This window comes from Neopelma chrysocephalum, unplaced genomic scaffold (genome assembly GCF_003984885.1).
Source record: "Neopelma chrysocephalum unplaced genomic scaffold, ASM398488v2 Primary Assembly neopelma1_60, whole genome shotgun sequence".
NCBI lineage: Eukaryota > Metazoa > Chordata > Aves > Passeriformes > Pipridae > Neopelma > Neopelma chrysocephalum.
This window is the reverse complement of record NW_020897715.1, coordinates 12,586,502-12,610,694: the sequence shown is the minus strand read 5'-3', so window position 1 is coordinate 12,610,694 and position 24,193 is coordinate 12,586,502. Positions and strand designations below refer to the sequence as shown.

The 24,193-nt window shown below is 44.5% G+C and overlaps 1 protein-coding gene across 1 annotated transcript in view; it reads right to left on the bottom strand.

Annotated features, from left to right (window-relative positions):
* GAP43 (growth associated protein 43) overlaps positions 1 to 24,193 on the bottom strand; it is a 67,329-nt gene that overhangs the window by 15,962 nt on the left and 27,174 nt on the right. Inside the window, exon 2 of the mRNA XM_027681177.1 lies at positions 12,310 to 12,937. Within this exon, the coding sequence (XP_027536978.1) occupies positions 12,310 to 12,937 (628 nt within the window). The remainder of the gene's footprint in view (positions 1 to 12,309; positions 12,938 to 24,193) is intronic.

The following is a 24,193-nucleotide window of genomic DNA, read 5'->3' as shown; positions in this document are numbered from 1 at the left end:
TTGCCGTCCTCCCATTTTGTGTTTAAATGAAGGAGAAATTTCATTTAGAGATCATTAGTTTGTTTCTGTCCATCATCATACACCAAGGCTCTGTAAATTGGATTCTGAAATTAATTAAGTGCCTGTTGTCAGGCCTTCCACAGCCATCTTCTTGATAACTGTCTACAGCAGTTGCAACATCAACAACACCAGCTCTTTGCATCAAAGATATTACTAATATTTCTCAAAAGCACAGCTGGTGTGCACACCCTTAGAATCCCAAATATGTTTTATGCAGAATGGGCACTGAAACACTGACACTGCTTTCTAGAAGGCAGTTCAGGCTTCATGCTGTACCCAATGAAGCTCCTGGGAGCCTTTGCTTTTCGTTTCAACGGGAGGAGATTTGAGAGCCCAGATACATGGAGAGGCATTTTGAACTAAGAGCACTTGTGGGGAAATCCCCACTTCAAGACAACACAAAGTGGCATTACTGGTGCAGAACAACCCTCCCATCTTCTAGAAATCCCCTGTCTGGGACTGTTTAATCACAGCCCTCCAGGGACAGAAAGATAAGGGGTCACAGCACCTGCCCTGCAAAACTGGATGGGCAGCTGGACACTTTCTCCAGATCATCCTGCAAAGGCCAGATCCTCCTCAGTTTGTAGCCTCATCCCTTGGGTAGCCATGAGAAAGCTTAAGGGTTGGGAGGTAAAAAGTCACAGTTTGACTTCAGATGGGAGGCTGGGCTGTGTAGTCACCTCTTCTGCCCCAAGAAATCTCTGTGACCAGAGGTGTGGTGATGCTTGCTCAGGACGTGGTCACCTCTAGGGGAAAGGAAGTGTAGAGCAGCCCTGAGCCTGGCACTGGTCATTTTCAGAGAGCCAAGCTGCACAGCTTGAGTGAAGCAAGGAGCTACCTGCAAAATTGTTCATGAGTGCTCTTGTTGCCAGCACCACTCTTCCCTGTGAAGGTGGCAGCAGTTAGCATCAGTAATTCTGATTTTAATTCAAATCGGGCAAGTTTGGTGGGGTTTTTTTTGTTTGTTTTGGGGTTTTTTGCTTTTTTGGTTTTTTTGTGGGTTTTTGTTGGGGTTTTTTTTGCCCTTTTTTTTTTAACCAGTTTTCAGAGCCATTTCTCCCAGTTTGAGAGGGACTTCCCAGTCTTTGAATTCTCGGAGTGCTGCGCCAAGCGAACCAATGTGACTGTCCCACAGTAGCCATCTCGGTTTAATTGGCTTTTCACAATAACAACTAAATCAGGCGGTTAATGAATTCGGCCTTAACACGAGAGCATTCAGTGGGACAGCTGCAAATGCTGGAGAGACCTCCTAGGGGCACAGAGAGGCAGCCCAATGCCCCGTGCAGAGCCAGCTGTGCCATGGCCAGCTTGAATCACCTCTGCGGAGCAGCAGGTGTGTCTGGATTGTCAACAGCAAAGTTGAAGCTCCTCAGTACTGTCCACTATGGCAGAAAAAGTATCCAGGTGGCTAAGATGGCCCTTTGCTGAGCTACTCTACAAAAACACAGCTTCTCTCCCTCATCGAAGGGCATTTCAGCACTGCTTTGGCTGTCCCTTGCTAACACTTCCAGCCAAGGTAGCCCTGGCTCAGCTGTAGGGCCAAGCAGCAGCTGCTCCTTCACTATCTCATTGCTTAGCCATGAAGCCCATCTCTGCATAGGTCCACAGAGACTGTGAGTTACCACAGGTCCCACTTGCAGAGTTTCTAAGTTTTTGGCCAAGGTGGAACAGCCCATACTTTAGGCTTGGGCACCATCATTTTGACAATTGCAGTCGCAAGAAGAGGACCTTGTACGATGCATGAACTCACCAGGCCTGAGCTGCTCTGAAATTGCTCTGAAACTGCACTGAGACATAGGAAGTGGTACCCCGGCGTTTTGTGCTCATATTGTCTCCCCTGGTCTCCAGCTGATTTTACTTGTTGCCAAGGCCTTTGGTTTGGGTCTTGCCTGCTGGTCACAGAGCGATGTTGTGAGATATCCACATGAATGAACATGTCTCTCTTACTCTTCCTCTCCTGATGGAGCTGTTCCACTTCCATAAGTCTTTAAATATTCATTGGGCCAGAGGAAAACATGGACTCTGTAGACTAGTGGTGAATGCATTCATCTGGAATAGGGGAGACCAAACTCCACATCCTGGCTCCAGCAAATAATAAATAATTTATACAAAGTGGAATAGCTCCAGCAGGAGGGATCAGGGGAAACTTTTTCCAGCAGCCCAATGGATTTTAGCTTCCTAGCATAAGGCATGGCCCCACCTTGTCTTCTGTCCCATTCAGGGAACACCCAACCCTGACATGCTAGCTAACTTTAAAAGCACATAAAGGTTACTCTTACTGCTTTAATCTACAAATCCCATAAATCCTGGTACTGGTATATTATGTTTACATTTGAAAAATTAAAGAGTTCTTTAATGAAAAAAAGAGTTTCACAGAAAAATTCCAGTCCAGCAGGACTCAGAAGCCCTGTGTGGTAGTGATTTGAACTGCAACAAGACTTTATTCCTCTGTTTGGGAGAACCATGTGTATGTGTTTTTCTGGAAATGAGGACAAGAAGTAGTTGTATGCTACATTAGTTAGGAGTGTCTGGAATTTTCTCCTTCTCTGATGTAAAAATCAGTGACTTCATCTTTCTCACAGTCATTTGTCTTCAGCCACGAAGAATGTTTTCTACCTTGAGGGACAAAGACATTTTCTTTCTCACTTTCTGTCTTTTTGTTGAGTGCAGTGAACAGTGCTGGGTTAGTGTCTCTTGAGACCAAAGTCTGCTGCTCAGCAGCAGTGCTGTGCATTTCTTCCCCCTGCCTTCCTGGTGAGCCTCAGGTGTGTTTGGGAGAGGTTGTGTCATGTCAAGTTCAGTCCCTGTGCCTGGCACCATGTTTGGCCACACTTCCCAACGAAGCCATGGTTGGGATGGCTTTGTGGCAACATACCTTTAACCCCAAAGATAAGCTTAAAGGCATGCGCTGAAACTGTTTGCACTACTGAGGCATCTTCCAAACACCCACCAGTCTCACTTCTTGCAAACCTGCAGCACCCTGAATGTCCATGCTAAACACAGGAGCTGTTCCATGGGACAGATGCAGGATTGAGCAGGTGTGGCACAGAGTTGCAAGATCTAGGTGACACACTCTGCTCAGTGTTCGGCAAGAAAGAAGTTACTTTCTTCCACCATCTGGTTCTCTGGTGTACCAATTGAATAACGGACTGAGAATGCAGACAAAGGGCCAGACAGAATTGCTGCTCCTATAAATTACAGCAGCCTTACTGAAGGCAAACTCACAGCAATCCTCTGATCAGACGCTGTGAATGTGGGGGATTTTCATCTCTTCTGACAACAAAGAAAAGCAGAAGACCAATATAACAATATTGCACTGAGTCCCTTCCAGGGTAGGAAACATATGTGAGACCATTTGTGAGCAGATCTAAGATTTGGACCACAGACTCCTTCAAGTCACACATCTTTCTGAAGTGCAGTGGGGCAGGCTCCATCCCAGAGTTTGGCCTCCTTTGGCATATCCCTTGTTTCAGCACTGATGACTGAAGATTACTCTGAATTACTTACAACACCAATGCTGAAATCACAGGTGAAATCCTAGCCTTACATAAGTAGAGTAGGTAACACAGGATGTCTAAGCTGGAATACACATCCTTTCATTTCTAAGCCCACAACCAGTAAGGGAATGGAGTCCTACAATCATTTGAAAACCACAAATTACAGAGTTATGGACCTAGTTATGGGCCTAGTTATGGACCTAGTCCACACAAGCTTTCATTCACACCTCCGTCTTAGAGCCTTTTGTCATTTCCAAATCAATGCATGCCTCCAGTTAAAAAGTACTTTTTAAAAGTACTTGCCACCACCCCAACTTTAAATTACTTTTACCTTATTCCATCTTCCATCTCTTCAAATGGTTATCAAGTCAAATGGTTATCAAAGCCCTTGAAATATTTCTTCACAGCTGCTTTGACAGCCTTGTCAAAGTCTGGGAAATCCTCTGCATAATGGTCACAGCTCTTGCTGCTGCTCTCCTATCCCTTTCCCGGTACATGCAATGCATTGTCAGCTATGGTTCTGTAGCACTGCACCACTTTAGCATTGTCCAAATGTCAGAGAGATTTTCTTCTTCATTAACCCCTGTAGGTTACAGGTAATATCCGGTCATCATTAATAGCATTCCCAATTACAGTGTTTTGCTGAAGGAAGATGGAGAGGTTGAATAGTGTCTTCCACCTTCTGCTTTCTTTCATAATGAAAAGAGGACTCATTTGCTGTTGCCTCAAGGTACAGCTGGAAAGTGTGTGGTTCTTTGAACAGTGGATAATTGGGACCTTATGACCTTTATCTAAGACTTATTTGCATGAAGCATTGAGTCTCACTTTTCCGGTCATTAGGGGAAGAACATTTTCCTTTAGATCTCTGGACCCTGTCCAGTTTTCCATAGTTCTTTTTCTGACTACTCTCAGCCCTGCAAAGGGCAGGTGTCCAACAGGGACTCCTGACTGCCAGGACCTCAGCTGAGATTTTCCGTTCTGTTCCAGTGTCCCATGCTGACACTGATGTAACTAAGGACACAGAAAGAAAAAAGGAACATTTCCACAGATCACATTCACATTTGGTGATGATACAGGTAAGGCTCTTTACATGGTACAGGCCATTAGAGCTAAAGGACATGTAAAAGGAGCCTTTAGCAGGGAATACAGAACTAGGAAGAAAGCTGCAATTCTGGTAACCCACAAAACCAGACTGGACTCTCCTTCAGAGAACAGCTAAGGACATGATAATAGTACTTTCCATCATTTGGGTTTCCCACACACCTTATTTTAAAGTGTCTCCTCTATTTTCTGCCTGAAAGACATTTAACACAAACAGATAGGAAAGCTAGGGAATGAGGAAGTCCTTCTTTAAGTCAAGCTTGCAGCATGAGTGTACTGTTGAGAAATAACTTACGTCTAGAGACCTGTTCAAATTCAGCTGTAATATGGTCTTTCACAGGTCTATTGGAGGTGGAAACTATTCCACAGAGCTGATGCCATTGGCTTGACTTGTAAGTCTTCTGCCACTGCTTACATTTTCCTTGGCTCTCTTGGCCACTCCCCAGTCTCACAGATCATCATACGGCTGAATAAAATATTTCGGCAGTGTCTTTACAAAGAGGAGAACTCCCAAGTCATTGCAGTCATCAGTGCTCATTGGGTAGCTGTCTTCAAAAGGCAAAGATGCTTTTGTGCATAACGAGCGGGATGAGAAGGAAAAAGAAAAAATATTGCTTTCCTGGAAATAAGTGTATAGAAGTACAGCCTTTTCTGGACTAGTGTGAACAGTATCTGTCACTCCACCTCATAAAAGAGATTCACAGATTTAAAGGGAGTGCAGAGAAAAGCAACAAAGATCCTAAAAAGCATGGGAGTAATTTCATATAAAAAAGCAATTGAAAGCACTGCTTTTGTTTTCTCCATGAAAGAGATGAACAGCAAGAGCTATGGTACTATGCCCTCTGTGCATAAATGTATACTATATGATGCTATATACAATAATCAATTACATAAAGTAGGGTTATCAGAAGCTTTTGCTCCTTCTGTGACGTGGCACAAGTACAGAAAGATATTTAAGGCAGTGGTGGCCAATTTGTCACAGAACTTTATGGCATTGTACAGTTGGTTGGATTTGGGGAAGCTGCTAACACTTAGTCAATCAGATACTATATATATGTGTGTATATATATATGCCATATAATGCTGCAGTTATATTAGCATCAAAAGAGAGAACACATCATGCTTTACCTGTTAAACCAAATCCTAGACAGTAGAGGACAGTGATGAGCCCTAGTAGTAGAGAGACAGTTTACCTCAGATCTGCCCATAGCAGTATTTCTTGCTAGCTACTGTAAGAAGTACAATAAATGGATGTTAGGTCTGGCCTGGCTTGGAAACTTGCATGTTTCTCTACCAGTTATTTGCATGGATCCTTGCGAGTACAACTTCACCTTGCCAGAGTCCATGGAATTTCCGTGGAGATTGGAAGTGATCACTGCACTGGCATTGATAATCCAGTATTAATGCACCTATTACACAGCTCTTGAGGAAACGTTTAACTAATCTGACTGTGTCGACCTGGTGAACTTTCCAAATCCTTTTCCTCTGCACTTGGCAGCCATCTGTATTAGAGTCAGTACTGCTACCTTTAAAGTTCTGCTCCTTGGAGCTGTAAATCCCAGCTGATACTCTGCAAGCTTATATCTATCTGAAAAGTTCAGCCTACTTGATCCCAGTGTAAAGAGATGACACTGGCAATAGTGCAGAGCACTTCTGGCAGATACAACAAACAGTCACCACCTAAATTTCATTGTCTGTCTGTCTAGACTATTCACTGGTCTGCTATTTGAGCCTTTCTCAGGATAAATTTTAGTTGTCATTTATGGCAGAAAGCATTCCTCCCATGTAGAGATTTCAGAGCATTTTCTGAAGATGATCTGACTGTGAGCCTCCGTGAAAAACCTTGTAATGAGAGAGTGATTTTGAGCAAAATCTAAGTGGAGTTTAACCATTGGTCTCAGCTTTAGAGAGCCACATGTTGGCATGAGTGACTACCATACAACATGAGCACATACCATGACATTAGTATGCACTGCCCTAAACAATATCATCTGTATGTATGGCTCATAGGAGCTCCTTCCTATGAAGATGTGTAAGAGTGCAAACCCTGATATATCATCTAGAAAGTTCAGTATTGTATAGGTTCAAGGCTGATGTCTTTGTTCTGTTGGAAGAATACCATAAAGATGTGAAACCCTCTCCATGAACAGGAACTCTGTGCAGCATGCCATGATCAGTGAGGAGGGGCTTGTCTGATACTGCAACAGCTGCAGTTCCCAGCATCAGAAGGGATGAAAGACTACTGTCACCCTTTCTGTAATTTGCACCCTTCTCAAAATAACCCAGTCAACCAGCCTTGAGTGTCCATGCATTTCTTACTGAGGCTCCAAAAGAACTGTTACCTCTTTGGTACAAAAGAGTGGTTAACCTTCTTTCCTCAAGAGGCCTTATCCAGAGTCAGCCCACACCTTTTCATCAATAAATATGCTTAGTGTCACCTAAGATTTTATTAAAAGAGGTCAAGTACTACTTCACCACTAGCCCACTAGTACGGTTCCCACCTATATGGGGCAAGCTGCATCTCATTAGGAAGCAGCAGACCTGAGGCACACATGGGACAAGAGACAGTATTTCACTGCAACAGAGGAGGAAATCCTGCACCTGTAGCATGCTGTGTGTAGGAAAATTGTGACATTCCACTTTTCTGACCCTGCCCCTCACATGGCTATTTGCACCAATGCAAACCTGGCTGTGAAATACCTACACAATGCTTATACCCATGCAGACACAATGCAAAGATTAAAAATTTCAGAGCAACTGAGGACTAGACATAGACTTCATACTTCAGCATGAGTCAAGTAATCTAAATTGTATTTATATTCCTACTTTGTTGCTGGAGTAGTACTGCAGACAAGAAAACGCTGGCATCCTTGCTTAGATTTGTTCCCTCTGGGGCAGTAATGGGAAGACTACTGTATTTGCATTGCTTTCCTTGGCTGCCAGGTGCAGCAGCAGAGATAAGCTTCCATGAAACAGGAATGTCAGTGAGGTTGTCCTGCCTCATGCCAGCTACCCATGGGCCAAGACTGAAATTCCAAGTCATACAACTGCAATCCTCTTGCTTAGGCTGTACCTTCTAGCTGGTACAAGACAATAGACAGTGTCTTTATACAGCCAGTGCTCCCTCAGTGCAGCAAGTATTGTCCTTCCACCAATATGGTGATTGAACTGAAAACAAAGAACTGATTCAATTCTAAACCATGAAAAAGGATCCATAGGGACTTGTTTCCTCTGAGGAAATGAAGTGAAGATTGTGCCTCCCAGTGCTCCTTGCTTGCAGGATACAGGGCCCCTGGGGAACTGCTGGTCCGCTTATATGCAAAGCAATTGTCACCTGGCTGATTTTTCATTTCAGCTGTGAAGCTTCTCCACTGTAAAGCTATTTCATCAACCAGGAAAAAGCATTCTTCTTCATTTCCCAACAAAAGAAAATCCATTTATTTCCTTAGGCACAATTTACTCTTTCACGTTCCTGGGCTTTGTTGTATTCTTACCTGACAAAATGAGAATGCTTTTGATGTAAGAGCCAGCCAAATTTGGAGGTGAAACTTGAAAACTTGTGAAAGTACAAAGAGAATCTAACATTGTGTGACATTCACCTCCTCTCCTCCCCATAAAGTACATAGTAGCCCATCTCCTTCCATAGTCTGCTATGCTGGATGCTGATCTCACTTCAAAGCTGTGCTAACATAGACTCTTTCTGGTAACTTTGATGGAGACTCTCTGGATTTAAGCCAATGAAACCTAGATTAAAATAAGTCTCACTTCCTCATCCATATGCAATGTATAAATTCCCCCCTACCACATTTGAATTTTACGCTGTTGAGTAGATTGGCACATAAGCAAACCTCTCTAAGCATAATACCAACGCAAAGAGGCAAAGGTTGGATCATAACAAGAAAACCTATAAACTTAAGTCTTGACAAGGAAGCTCAGATGAGAAGACAACTTTTTGCCATGCTATTCATCCACCAAAAACTGTGAAGAGGTTTAAGAGATTGTCCTTCTTGTATCAATCCTTCATTGCCACTGAACAAAGCCCACTGACTCTTTTCATGCCTCATCCAGGTTGGAATTCATCTGTTTTTTCCATCTACTTTTTGGTACATTGAGAATTGCTTAGAAACTGCCCTACCATACAACTGGAAATGCCTGTGGTTCCAGACCAACTAATTCTGGATACAGGACAGTTGCTTGAAGTCATTTCCTAAGCCATTACCAACAGATAGAGTTCGTGGAACTGAATAACAAGGAGAGCTGAACCCTGTCAAGGGAACTACTCACTGGTACAAGGAACCACTCCATCTCTCCCTCACTTCAGAAACATTAAATATTAAGCATTTAAAACTGTGCTCTTGTCTTTATCAGGCTAGTTATTCTTTTTCCTGCTTCCTCTCTTTTTTCATCCTGCCTTTAGACAAAGGCAAAAATCTCTTCTGGATAAAAATTAAATGCCCTTGCCCTTTGCTCATGCTTGCACTGGGGAAAGTATTCACAGATAACATGATACAGCCACTGTAGTAAAATTCAAGGCAGGTGAACATCGCTGCACAGAAGTAGCACGGTCGGCACACCTCACAGTAGTAGCAGCCAAGCATGCCATGGCAACCAGCCAACTGATGACATTGGCTAGGAGCCAATTTGATTTATTTTTGGCAGCCTGACACTGCATACTACTGTGCCAGTCTTCAATCACAGAAATGATAAGAGATGACCTTTGAAAGCCAAGGGGACTGATGAAGCTGAAAGAGGATCTGTCCCTGGGCTGGAGGAGTGCTGGAGTGGCAGAAGTTTGGTAGCCCTCCCTCTTTCATGAATGACCATCACAGCCATGCCAGCAACTACCAGTGCTGCATTTGCTGGGGGATGTCTGGGAGAAAGGTCGAGACACGGCAAATGTCTTTAACTCTATGGAAAGAGTAAGTACCAAGAGAGAAACAGAGAGGTTTAAAGAGATGAGAGGGAGTAACAGGATGAAGATAGTAAAAAAGAAAACACAGGCTTTCTGTAAGGAAATATTTCCTGTCTGTGGGTACTTTTGTAACGTGATGATGCTCTTTAGAGGAATATTCTTTAAGGAAGTAGCAGCTTCTTACTATTGTGGACACTGTGCTATAGAGTGTATTGCAGAGCACAGCCCTGCATCCTCAGGGAGATGGACAAGAAGACCTAACTAATCTTTTTTCATTTCTTTCCTGAATGACTCTGGGGACACTTAGCCAGCTGTTCGGGTTTGTGACTGGAAGGCTGATATCATACTGGAATAGGAATTCAGGAAAAAAAATCTATATTCATTAACATTTTAAAGAGGCTATCAGCTTGACTCTGGCCACATACCTTTCCTGTTTGCTTTCTGCAAACATTGCTAAGCTTGAGTATTACTGCATGCATACTGAATAAGTATAAATAGATGTAGATACTGGTCTTTAACACTCAACCACTGAAAACTCATTTTTAAATATATGTTTGATTGTAGATTTTCCAACTTATTCTGTTGGATAGATATTTACATAAGTAATAGTATCATGTGCAAATGCATATTAAATCATACATTTAAATGGCCACTTCAAATAATGTGGCCATGAATGGTTGGCCACTTCAAATGATGTTAAAGCCAACAAGAGCGTGGAGAAGATATCTGTAAATTATTCAGAATACTGCATAGAAATAAACCATTCTTTGATGAGTGGCAACTCAAAACAGGTAAAATTAAGCAAATGAAGTAGCCTGCTACTATAATTTTCCTACCTCTACCCATTAGAGCAGATTAATCTGAATAAAAATGGAATATTAACTCAAAGCAGAATCATTCCTGTTTAGGAATAAGGCAACCCTAAGCCTTAAATAAAAGGTAATTAACAGTCATTATCCTCTGTACAGAGGACCCCAAATCACTGATTCACTCTGTCCTGTTTTTGCCATTGATGTTTATACCTTTGGCAAGTATAAAACCAACAGAAGTACAGCATGCAGCATTCCAAATTATATTTCACAAATGACATGACATTTATGTTTCCACTCAACTTATCACACAAAGTAAGAACAAAGAGCTGGAGAGCTGGAGAACAAAAAGCCAACAGGGACAATGCAATTTCAAGGCTTATTTCTAGGAACTTATAAGTGAGCAGAGGTAAAACCAACAACTCTTTGTAGTTGTGTATAATCAGTTTAGACTCACGTTCTTGAAGGCTGCTCCCCTTGCCCATATCTTAAATAATAAATGTTCTGCATGAGTTCCTCTCCCAGTTCTTAATCTGTCCTTTTGGATATCTGTGCTTTCCTATGTCTCCACTTTGTTGAGCAGGAATACAGTAGCCGGAAGCCCTGGGTTAGCTATGAAGCTTGAAAGTCTAATTAGAGAGTGGGAGTTGTAATTCGTGGAGGAGAAGTAGTGGACCAAATGAAATTATGGAGAAACATCAATAAGTACAAAACTGGATGCTGAGGCTCTCTAAAATTTACATCAGGCTGTTTATGAATATCAAGGTGCTATGCTACATTTTTCCCCAAAAATGAATGCAGAATTCCTTGTACAACTGAGTATTTCATAAATGTGGAGGTCAGTTTTGCTTGGCAGTACCTCTTAACTGATTTTCATGTGGTGTCTACCTCCAATGTAACCTTTTTTTTTTTGTTTATGTTATTTTTCTTTGACAAAATAAGGAAAGTAAAGAACAAGAAAGAAAAATATTCTCAGTCCTTTGATTCATTTTCTGCCCAGCTCAGTATTACAATTCAAAACGAACTCTTCTTTATGGTTTGTAAACAATATACCTCTGTCAAAAATGCCCACTTTTGCCTCTCGAAACTTTCCACCCCTTCGTAGGGGAAAGAGTTGAAAACACCTCCTAGAGTGACTCTTGGCATTCAACCCTCTCTCTGTCCTCACTCACTGAGCTGTCAGGGCTTTTAATCTTCCCTTTCCCCACCTGATCCTCTTACTATATGAGTCTGAACCAGCTGACACGTCTAAAAGCCTCATGCAAGCATGGCTGTCATGGGCTTCTCCAAGCAGAGAGGCTCGAAGGATCGGTGTGGATGAAACCGTAAGCACTGCTGATAAAATGATGTTACTGACTAGAAGGTGGTTCTACTAAGAATATCACCCATTCACAAGCAGATGGAAGAAAGACTCTTTTGACTCCTTCTTGACCATTCCACCAGCAAGGCTAAATGGCCTCTGCAGTATGAGAGAGATGTGGTCTTGTGAGATTTTCAGCTCAAGTTAGAAGCCTCCGGTGAGCTGGTATCAGCTCAGGCTGTTTTGCTGCCCCACTGGAGTTGTCTGAGCTCATCACTATTTTTAGCATATGCAGAGCTTGGGGAGCTCTCTCCAGTTCCTCCAAGCCTCCCAGCTGGCTGACACTCTCCTGCCACCATGAAAAAAAGGGCTGGATGGCACCTCTATCTAAAGGAACAGGAGCTTTGACAGGAGGTGCAATATTTCTAAAAGCTAACAGGAAGCAAGGAAGAGGGTGTTAAGCAAGAAAATTTATCTCCCACCACCCCTAAAACCCAGCAAGGGAATTCCCTTGTTAACTCTCAGTCTAATCCCTGCACCAGCTCTTGCTGGTCAACTTTGCATCCCCAACAGACCAAGGGAGGTAGCCATTTCTGAAGAGGCCCATTCCCCAGCGAGGCATTCACTCACCTGTCTTCTCTTCGGTTTGGCTGCTCTCCACTGTCTCCATTTGGGGTTGCGCTGTTGCCTTGGCAGTAGCATCCTCTGCGGCAGGGGTGGTGGTGGCAGTGGTGTCAGCAGCAGGCACGTCGGCTTGTTTAGGCTCCTCTTTGTCTTGGGCTTCGTCAGCCTTCAAGGACGGCGAGTTATCAGTGGAAGCTTTAGTGGCACTTTCCCTTTCGGGGGCAGTGGCAGCAGTGGGCTTTTCCTCTGAGGACGCAGCAGGAGTGGCAGCCTGTGGGGCTGGCTGCTCTGAGCCCATGTCAGCGGCTCCATCCCCTTTTTTCTCCTCTGCTTGCGCGCTGCTGTCTTTGCTGCCCTCCTCCAGCTGGGCACTGTCAGCGGCGGCTGCTTCTGTGGCAGTGGGAGCCTCGCTTTCTTTGTTCTCGGCCGCTCCACCAGCAGAGCCTTCCTCCTTCTTGTCGGCAGCATCAGTCTCAGATGCTGGGGCATCTCCCTTCTTCTCCCCCTTGAGCTTTTTCCTTGTTATGTGTCCACGGAAGCTGGCCTGGATTTTGGTGGCTGCCTTATGAGCTTTATCTTCTGGTTTGATGCCATCTTGCTCGATCTTTTGGTCTCCGTCCTCATTTTTTTCAACCTTTGAAGAAGAACAAGGGAGGAGGGCAGAGGAGAAAAAGGGAAATAAGATTTCTCCAGATGTATCACTGATTTTATTGGGAATGTCCCACCTTTCCCCTCCTGCTAACCAGTGACAAGTTTCAAAGCAGCCTTTCCATTTAGTATGGTTTTGGAGCCAGGTGGCTCTGATTTCATGCTAAGGCTGGACAGACTTAGGTCTCCAGCCAAACCTCCAGCCGGAGGTTTGTAAAAGGAATTTAAAGCACCTCATCATCTCCGTCAGCAATGCTGAGAGCATCTTGGCTGTGCGGAAATGCTTGCACCAGATGGGTTGTCTCTATTCCCATGATTTGTTTTCCCATCCATTTTGAAATACACCAATTTCTTCCCCTAATCATTTTCAGAACACTCTCCCGAGGGGGATTTTCACAGTCCTTCCAAATCCACCTTTGCCTTCTGTGTTTCTTTTTAATGACACCTTGTTTCACAGGTGTGTGACTCTAATGACACCAAGTGTTTTGTCTTTTATAGCTTTTTGGCTCAGGATTGCCAACAGAGAACAGTATTACTGCCCTCCTCACTGCAGTTATGTGCTGTCAGACACACACAGATATTCACAGGATATACTCTTCATAAACACCCTGCCTGCAAGCACTCCAAGCACTTTGCCTTTGCTCTCCACTCATGGTTTCACTGAAGGATTAATAGGCAGATTAATATCAGTCTTTCCAATTTCAGCAGACTATTATTATTTCTCTGACTATTGGGTGAAATTCAGCCTTGTAACAAAGCACAGGCATTCCCCATGTTTTTTAGACTTAAATCGTGCATTAGAGTTTTAAATGGGACCAAAACAGAGTCTGTGCCTTGTGCTGGTCTGCTGCAGAGAGATAATGCTCAGCTTATAAACCTCCACTGAATCTACAGGACATACCATTCTTCACCCCAATAATTTAGCAGCCCTTGGGCAAGTAACATCTCAGCTGCATATTGATAAAAGGACACCGTTCTATTAATATTCCCATTGGGAAGCATTCAAAAGACCTACTTGGAAGCAGAGCCACTGGCCTCTTTGCTGTCTGCACCTGTTTTCCAACACTGGCTCAGGTCAGAAAACAAAGAAAACAAGCTGGCTGAGAAAGATAGAAGCGTTTACTCTGGATGGGAAGAGGGAACCACTGCCTTGGCCACTGCAAATAAGATGTGCCATCTGGGGAAAGGCTCCGGACCAGAAGAGCAGAGAGAGGGGACAGCCTGTAAGTACATTCAATAAAAGTGAGGCAGGAAGAAAGGGAGAAGAAGCCACTGCAACATGCACGTATACCACTGCAAACATCATGTCTGTGGAGAGCGGGAGAGAGGACTGGCCACACTGGCAACAACCCCTGGGAAACAGACTGGAAAAGGTCATTTCCACAGCACAAGGTAGGGTCAGGCACACACGTGTGAGCAAAGCTGTGCCAGTGAACCAAACAGTTGTCCACTGGCATGCCAGACATGGTACCCACTACCTCCCCTGGGTCCCCAGTGAGCACAGGATCCCCCACCCCACTGGTGCCCATCATTCCTAGAGTGGGTAGGGTGGCCAGGGAATGAGCAGTCCCAAATCATCAAGGAAAAGAGCTGCCCCACAGATGCAGAGGGTCTGTACACAGCAGGAAGCCTGGGAGTGAGACCAGGTGCTTCTGCAGTGGGTGTAAGCCTGTGAATGAATAGGTAATGAATGTACTGCATTCTGCGCAAGGAGCTTTCATGCTCCTGACCATGCCCAGGGGCAAAATGGTTGTTGCACCAACCACAGGGGCCCATCTGAGCATTATGTCTACCCCTCCCCAAGTGCATTCAGTGACACTGTATGGAAAGTCATCTTTCAGTTTTGTCTCAGCTTGTCAGAGAGCAGGCGAAGGTTATGTGCAAAGATGATGCAGACACTAGCATGCTGTAACCATTCAGGTATTCATATTTTTCTTGCATAGCTAACTCGACACTGTGTTATTCAGCATCTGGGGTAAACTTTTCAGACTACTTCAGCACAAGGGGGTTGGAAACAAATTGGAAGTACCTTTAAACTATCCAAGTGCAGAGCTCACACAGGCTCATCCATCTTGTTCCTTAGACAAGTTTGCAGATTGCAGTAAGTCCTGTGTTGCTGTGGCAACCTAACCTAATACCTGAACTAGCTGGTTTAAGGAGATCTTGAGTATCCTGGCACTCCACCGTAGCCACAGCAACGTGAAGATAGAGTAGGTACTCCTTTATAGCGCTGTATAACACTTAGATGTGCTAGCTTTGACTGTCTCTCCCTAAGGACTGTGGCTAGTCTCAAGCAGCACGCAATATTGGGAGACTGGAAAGACAATTTAGACATAACTACAAGACCCTAAAGTTCCAGTCTCCATGCCTGATTCCTGCAAAACCATGAGAGAATATGATAAAATTGTTAATCCCTAGACAAAGATGAAAACTATTGACTGAAGGGAGATGTCTCTCGCCACTTGAAGGGAGATCTCTCTTGCCACTGGCCTTGTTGCTTTAAGGTCCCACATACCTCTTGCTCCAACCAGGACAGCTATTAGGAATTCTGGTCTGCTGCATGTCTGACTCTATGACTTCAGAGGAGTTATCCTGTTACCTGGGATGTAGCCCTGTGAAGGCTTATCTCCTTCCCACTGCTAGCAGGAGGCCATGGGGGCAGCAAGGGAACAGCGCTCACAGAGAGCTGTGACCTGCCAGCCAGCCCTTGACCTGGCAGGCAATGGGGGAGCACTTCTGCCCAGAGAGGTCAGACCAAAACTTCTCACCTGCACCTAAAGCACGAGAGAGTTAAAAGGCTCCTCTGCTATTCCAATTACATCATTGTCCTCTTATTCCAGTTGGGATGACATCTGTTTGAGTCCTTGCCAGATCCCAAGTTTTGCAACTGCAAAATGTATTTCCAACAGGGTGCTTTCAGCATAATTTCAGACACAAAAATAAGAAACATGAGACTAGGGCAGAGGTGGAGTTCAGGATCATGGATGAAAGAAATGTGCTAATCGTTTGTGCCAAATGGGTCCTCAGGAATCCCATTTCTATTCAGTCCTTCCACAGGAAAGCATCCCAGTCATCAAAATTGACTTTTTTTCAGGCTACTGGCCTGCAGCTATTTCTGGGGTAGGACAGGGTATCCATACAGTATGTGTGTCATGTTGTATAACAATGGGTTGGGTGAGACACAGGTTGTTTGGGGGAAAATTTCTGTTCATACAAAAGAAAAACCAAGGGCTTTTTATCTGTGGATTATGTGCACAGCAGATAAACCGTAATTAAGGAAGCGCTCAAAAATAACCTGTATACAGCGAAGCTCCTGGAAAGCAATTTGTCTTCCTTGGAAGGCTAAAAGGGTGAGTCAGCCCTGCAAGGATTAATTCAAAAGCATGTCAGTGGAAAATAAGGAATCTGTCTGTCTTATCTATCACCCATGCATATATGACATCTTGGTTGTAGAACTGTGGCTAGAATAAAGTGACTATTATTACTAGTGTTTGTATGGAATCTAGAGTTCCCAGATAGGAACCAGGTCTGGCAAGGATAGGTTTCACATATTAGTATTCCATCACATCCCCCCTTCATTTACACACTTATATGTACAGTAAACTCATACTAATACTTAATATTGACATATTCATGATATTGTAAGAGTATATGCAATGTATTGCCATTTTACACAAAACAAATGTCCTCTGTTTCACTTAGTGTGAAATAAATCATAGATCCTATAATGGCAGAAGGACTGGAAATCACTGAGGTTAGTGGATACAGAGCTAAATGGATATATAAAAAGACACACATGGTCAAATGTCCATTTTTTTATTTGGACCACCTTCACATACCCACTGAAGACACTGTGCAAAGCTTTGCTTTTATGAAACACACTGTTAGGCTTTTATGTCTCAATCTACACAGCCCACAGCATTTTTCTAGTCCTAGAGGGATGATCCTCTCACCATCTCCATCTGCTTGTCTGCCACACCTCCAGGTTTCTAGGACATCCCTTCCCAGGCAGACTGTTCCTGTAAGTGAGATTTTCCTTGCTATCACATAGCTGAGAGAGTGGGAGATAAGAAATTAATGTTTAAGACACAGGTAGGGCAGAGGTTAGTTTTTAGGTACCAGGAATGTAGAAATTTCCTGGAGCCATGACCACAAGAAGACTTGTAATCTCTGGTCACCTTTTCACCTTTTGTCTCCAAACTCACAGCTTACAGGGGGGTCAGATTATGGCAAACAATTAAGAAAGTGTTACTATAATGTCCAGACCCTTTTAAATGTCTCACATGCTGGTATTTCAGGAAAAGAGAAATGGAGAAACTAGTTTTTCCAGATGTTCCATGTGGTTTGCAGCCACATATAGGCAAAGAAAAGAGGGGACTGAGTGCTTTGGTCCTTGATCGACATTTTCCCACTTGTCTCTCATGGTGTACCTCATTGCCTGGCCTTGGAAAAATAAACATATAGTTTTGTATTTTGAATGCTGGGATGGAGAGACCAAAAAAGAATTTACTGTTCCATTAAAAGGTCCTTGAATATTATATGGCCTTCTCTGCCCCTCTCTATAGCTCTCCTTTACCTGCTGTTTCTCTGCCCTCCAATGTACAGCATGTATCAAGTTCCTTAATGTTCATCCTAGGATCAGGCTGCTGTACCATCAGCCAGCACCCTGGTATCCTGCTCTTTTCTGTCATTAGTTAGGAACTCCTCTTGAATGTGACACTGAATCCCAGAGCCCTTCGATACACATTGCTATCTCCCAGTATTCTGAAACCTGTGTGCTATGAGCCCAGATATAGGACTTACATATCTTTCACCAGAGAAAGCATCAATACTGGCCGGAGCCTGGACATCCATTGGACCAATGACAGTTATCAATAATTTGATTCACAACCCAAGGGAAATATGATATCCAATTATTAAGAAAACAAACAAACCAGCTGTGTTCTCCATATGCAAAGATATAGGGGCCCAAAGTCATTCCTTTTTCATGACATCTATGCTAAGGTATGTGTGGAAATCTTTCCTTCAGTTACTTAGGTGAACTAGCGTTGAATCAACTAATCACCTGTGCTATTTGTGGGGTTAAGGTGCATCTCAGCCCATGCTCTATTCCTGCCTAGAGCACAATGTATGTTCACACTGATGTTATTCAAGGTCACTTGGGCCCAGACTCACAAAGAAGTTTAAGTGCCCAACTCCCATTGATTTGACAGGATTGAGTCACCTCAGTGTCTTTTGTGGGCCTGGCTCTACATGACCTGATTTGTGTCAGAGACAGCATTTAAGGAGCATAAAAAAGACCAGCTGTCTCCCCAGAAGGAGTGAAGCATGGACACGTGAGAGAGAGAAAAGGTTTTCACGCCTTGTGAAGTGAGGAAGCAATTTAACACACAGAACAGCTTTTTTTAACCCAGTTAAATGGTGTGAAGACACCTGGCTAGAGGATGGCACCTGTCAGCACAACCTGTCTGCAAGGCGAGGAAACAAACAGAGTTCCTTTTTTTCCCAGGATGACTATGGTGATGGTGGTTAAAAAACCCTTGAGAAAGAAAAGGTTAATTCATCCCTGTGAAGTACTATGCAGGATTGTTCCCCAGGGTATAACTAGCAGGATTTCAGCTCTCCAGTTTCAAATCCTCCAACAGTGGAGTTTCCACCCTTTTCTCTACAACTGGAAATTTCCTCTATGTTTTATGGAATAAGATAATGATGGTCAGGCAGATGGATGGATGTTATTTGCTCACGTACAGAGACTGAGAAGATAATCTAAGCTACACCTATTTAGATATTTCGAGTGTGCCTTCTCAATAAATTCATTATACTTCCTTCACCCACTTTGCAACTCTCCATTCTGTTTGTCACTCTGTTTCTGTCAAGTTGGTGGTTCACCGTGGTGTCATCTACTACCTTGACGCTGCTACAGGGTGTGTGGGGTATGAGGGCACTGAGGGCACAAGGTCTTTGTGGACTGTGTTGAAGGTCTTGGGTGTTTGGCACAATCAACATCTGTGCTCTTACTTGAGCTTGGATCCTGGTGCAAACTGTACGGTCAGTTGTGCCAGTCTCCATTTCGGAGGGAAATACGTGTGTCACCCCAGAAGGAGCCAGACAGCAGGCATTCAGATCAAGGGATCAAAGCCTAGAAAGGAAGCAGGAAGGTATCCAAGCTAACAGCATAAATCTACTCCCAATATAGCTTGCATTGAAGAAATTCAGCAAAAGGACCAGGTGAAAAATTTCCCTTGAACTATGCTTTGATTAGAAGACTCCATTCAAATATGTGATTTCTGATGCAGATATGCTTAGACAGAAATGCAACCTTGGATGTCACTGGACTGAAGAGAAATTTTATTTAAGCTCGAATTATGTGGTTGGTCTGGGTCAGTTTGGAAAAGGAAGATTGCTGCTATGTGGATGATATTGAAGTAGTACATTCAGACTTTGAATCTCATGGTCTGCTGACCATGAGCAGGTAATTAAATCCAGAATCAATCTCTCTCCCTCCCCACCTTTTCTCTCTCACTGTCTTTTTTTTTTTGCCTTGCTTGCTTAGTTTTGGACTCCACAAAAATTCTCAGGGAATTGTTACTAACCTCTGGTGGCTCATATTGTTTGTTCTCATGAGAGCTGGAGACATTTGCTTTTGATCTATCTGCAGGCAAGGGACAGAGGCTAATTTACTGCTCAGACTTGCTTCCCTGAGATCTAGGCCAGACAGCTGCTGAGAATCCCCAGAGTCCAGGCTTATGCAGGGTCTCCAGAATCACTTGCACAAGAAGCAGCAGCTTATATCCTGCTCCAACCCCACTCCCTCCATGGGAACACAGGGTATCCCGTCCTCCAGGCATCTCAACCGCACCACTCAGCTTGATGTTGTCAACAAACATGGTGATGGTGCACTTGATCCCACTGTCTATGTCACTGAGGAAGACATTAAATAGCACTGGTCCCCATAGGTACTCCTAAAGGACACCACTTGTCATCAATGTCTGCTGGGACTCCAAGTTGTTGACCACTACCCTCTGGTGCAACTGTCCAACAAATATCTCACCCACTAAAGAATCCACCCATGAAATCTATGTTGCCAATTTAGAGAGAAGGATGTCATCGGGGACTCTGTTAAAGCCCCTACAGAAGTCCAGATAGATGACATCTGTGATGACATCTGTGGTCCTTCCCCTGTTCACTGGTGTAGTCACTCCATCATTCAAAATCACTAGATTAGTCAGGCAGGACTTGCCCTTGATGATGTTGTGCTCACCGCCCTGTCCTTCATGTGCCTTTACATGTAGCTCTGTGTCACCCTACTAAATGGGAAGGGCGATATGCTTACTCTGCCCTTGAAACCTGAAGTTTTGCTGTGGTGCTGCACGGGAGGCAAGGTGCTCTCACGGATATCCTGCTCAATTATCACAGACCATCCCATCAGCCATGCTCATGTCAACAAAGGCTTCAATGAGGAAAATGCTTTGACTATGCACCAGTCTTCTCTGTCTTTTCACTCTGCTCTACAATGAACTTCTGCTCCATAGGGCATCTGGACAGTGATGTTCTACAGGACCTTTCACCCACCACTGCTTTATAACTAGCACCTGCACAAAGAAGAAAAAGTGTTTCTCCTCCTGAACTGCAGCTACTGCTGTGATAAAACCCTGTGGCTGCTACCTGTGCCCTCTGTGACATATAGCAGTTAAACTTCAGGAGGGACTGGGGTGTATATCCCACCTGAAATTACAAGGTGAACTGAAGAAGGTAGCAACCAGGATTCTTGACTGGGATCTGGCAAGGCCAGTAAAGTAAGTACTGCCTTTCTTACTGTTCTGTTAACCTCCTGGTAAGACCTTTGTCTTTTGTTTTTCTAATCTCCTGAAAGAGAGATAAATACAGCACCTTTAGCCAACAGCTCCCCCATTCCCCAAGTAGCACCATACAAGCTTTCAAATCATCAGAGCTGCTCCCAGCAAAACCCAGGTAAACAATATTGCAGGTTTATGGAATTTGATAAACTGGCTCTAAAACAGCTCCACCTAAGATATCCTCTCTCATAACCTGTTCAGCTTTTGCTCCAGATAGACCGATCCCACATCCCCACTGCAGCTGAACTCTGTGTGTACCAGGATCTTGTATCTGCAAAGAGCAGGAATCCATAGTACAGGCTTCTACCTATTGGTATAGACTCTTATCTCCTCACTGGGACAGCTGGCTTCTTCTCAGCTTCTGGTTCTGATGGATTCAACAGGTCTCAGTGCTATGGCCTCTCCTTACCAGCCAGGATTGGCTCTACTGGCTCTGCTTATTGCTCCACGGGATTTCCTGACCCCGCTACCATCAGGCCCAGCTTCACTAGGACAGGGAGTCAGCCTTGCTGCTGGAGGCAGAGAATTAGGGTGTTGAGTGCTGGTTCTGATCTTCATGGAAACTCAGTTTATTGATTTGTGTTGCAGATCTTCATGCCCATCTGGGCTTAGCTGACCCAGAGACTGCCCTCATGCATCCAAATGTACTTTTTCCTCTGTCTTGCCCTCGACATTCTCTCCACTCACCTTTACTTCAGTGGTACCATCGGTGCTGATGTTTGCTCCACAGATCTTCTACAAGGTGTCTGATAGACTGTAATGACAGCATGTGTATGAATTCCCCACAAGCAGTGGGTAAGATATGGATGTTAACAAACAGTTGTACTGAGATCTTATTGGAAGTCCAATGCCAAATGTGTGGTCAGAGCAAAGAGATTTCTCTGAAAAACTTTTCCTGCTTTCTGTAGGCCTTGCTTGACATGGTTGCAAGCTGTAATGTTTATACTTATAGACTGTGTGAAAATATGCAATGTTTATACTTGTTAGCTATGTATCTAGTTATAAGGTTTGAGAACATAGTATGTTTATAGCAAGAAAGCCTTGAGAAATTAGAGATAAAGGTACACCTGCAGATTTCAGAAAGCCCCTAATTAGGAAGGCCTCTACATGCCAAGTATGATTTCAGGCTGCGTGGACAGAACATCAGGTCCAATGAACTGGAGACATGAGACGCGTGCACAGACTGAGCTATCCAATCACCTTGTTGTAAGCATGTGCCCAAAACAAACTAAACTGTATAAAAGTTAACTTATTTAAATAATAAATTGGACATTTTGCCTGATCACATGATCGTTTGCATGTGTTCCTGAGCCTCTCCACCCACAAATGGTAGCAGAGGATGGTTGAATTCCTCTCCCGATGTCTGGTGCCTGGAAAAAGACAGGGACTCTGGTTTCGTTGTTCTGAGGGACGTAAGGCGAACAGAAGGAGCCAAGAGAAGCAGCCATTAGAGGTGGCGTTTTCCCCCGGCGCCAGGAATGTAAAGCCACGCGCGTGGTACAGAAGAATCTTGCCTTGGCCAGGTGAGTCGGCTGAGGGAGGAGAAACGGGGCCCACGCTATCCAAAGAGGAAGACGCAGTGGAAACGCTCCTCCATTTAATTCTCTCTGAGAGAGATTCTAATTATGATGAAAAAGCCCTTAAAGGGTTACTAATCCCCACAGCTCAAGCTGCCTTTGAGGTGTCCATACAGGATTCTATAAAGGAAAAGCTAGGGGAAGAGATCAAAGGATCTAAGGAATCAGCTAGCTATCTTACGTTGTGGCTGCTGACTGAAACAGAGAAATTTATAAGGACTGAGAGGCAAGTTACAGCTTTAGCCTATGCTGCATTAGCGAGCAGCAAAACTGAAAACAAAGAGAGCAAGTCAGCTTTTCAGCTTTTACTCATTATGTCAACAATCGCGCTGCCGGCAAGTTTCAAAGTGCAGGCTCCTGCCTGATCGTCAGCTAGCGGCCCCAGCAGCAGTTTGTCCTTAGCCCTGGACAGTTCTAGCTCTGTGCGGGATGCCAGGGAGGCCGTTGCCAGCTGCGCCTCCCCCCGCAGCGAGCTCTCCACCACCCCCCCTGCTGCCGTTTTTCCTGTCGCCACTTCTAAAGCTGCTGCCGTGTTGCTGCCTGGAGCCGTACCCAGCCCCGCCGTACTGCCACGTGGAGCCGGTCCTCCTGTTGCTCCTGTGCCCGTGCTGACCCGGGGGTCGCCCCAAGCCGCCTTAGCCAGAAGCTGCGCTGTTTCCACCCACCGCTGCCATGCCCCCCCCCCCGCCACCGGGCGCCGTGAGCCCTGTCTACCCTGAGTACCGTGCCGACGCCGCTGCGCCCTGCCTGCCTGACTGCGCCCGTGCCCACCGCTGCCACCTGCCGCGGCCCCGCCTCCGCCACAGCCCGCGCTGACCGACCACCATCACACCCTGTTACATCAGCACCGCGCGACACCAACCCCAACTGCCGAGAGCCGCCATTGCCCCACCCCCCAAACCCGGCAAGAGACAACTTCGGTAAGAAAGAACGGGGGGGGGGGGGGGGGAGCCGTGAACGAGCCCACACCACCATGCCGCTGCTGCTGTCTGCTCCCCGCGTCACCGAGTACCGACATCGAACTACGAGAACAGACAGAGAGACTCAGAGAATCAAGTGCAGCTGCCAGAAAAGTTTTGCGGACATCTGTGGCAGAACAGAAGTTAAAGGACGAGAGCTCTCTGCACCTCCTCTGCCACTGCCAGCCCTATATCCCCATACAGGGACAAGTTTCCCCAAGCCTTTTTTTCTGTCGACTCCACCACCTCCACAGAGTCCATTTAGGGAGGGGGGAGGGAGTGGGACCGTGCTGAGAGAATCTGTGAATCTGCAGTTTGAGGGTTCAGGGCTAATGCGAGTGGGGAAGGTCCAGAGCAGAGATAAAAAGGAATTCTGTGAGATACTATGATGGAGGGATAGTTTGGTTGTTAACTCCTAAGGCATTTCCAGTTATAAGAGATATAGGAGAAAATAGAAACTATTAAACTTTGGATTAGAAGATGCTAAAAGAAACTAAATCTACAATTGTTCAGTATAAATTGAGATTGAGTTATACTACATTTGTGTTACAGTATTTTAAGAATAAGTATTATCTCCAATAATAAGGACCTTTTTTCTCTCAGCTTTTCAAGCTTTATCTCAGAATTCATTTTGTATAGACTGGACACACTAAAGTCTGTGAGAGTCTATGTTTTCCCTTGCACTGCAGTATTCTAGGTCTTTTGGTGTGATGCTTTACCATATACACTTCCCAGATTTTTGACATCTAGAGACGTTTCTATTTGTTGTGTATATTTTTTTCAAATGACATGTGTTAATGAAAATGAGTAGGGAAAGATAAGTCTGGTTTACCGAAGCCACAAAGAGATG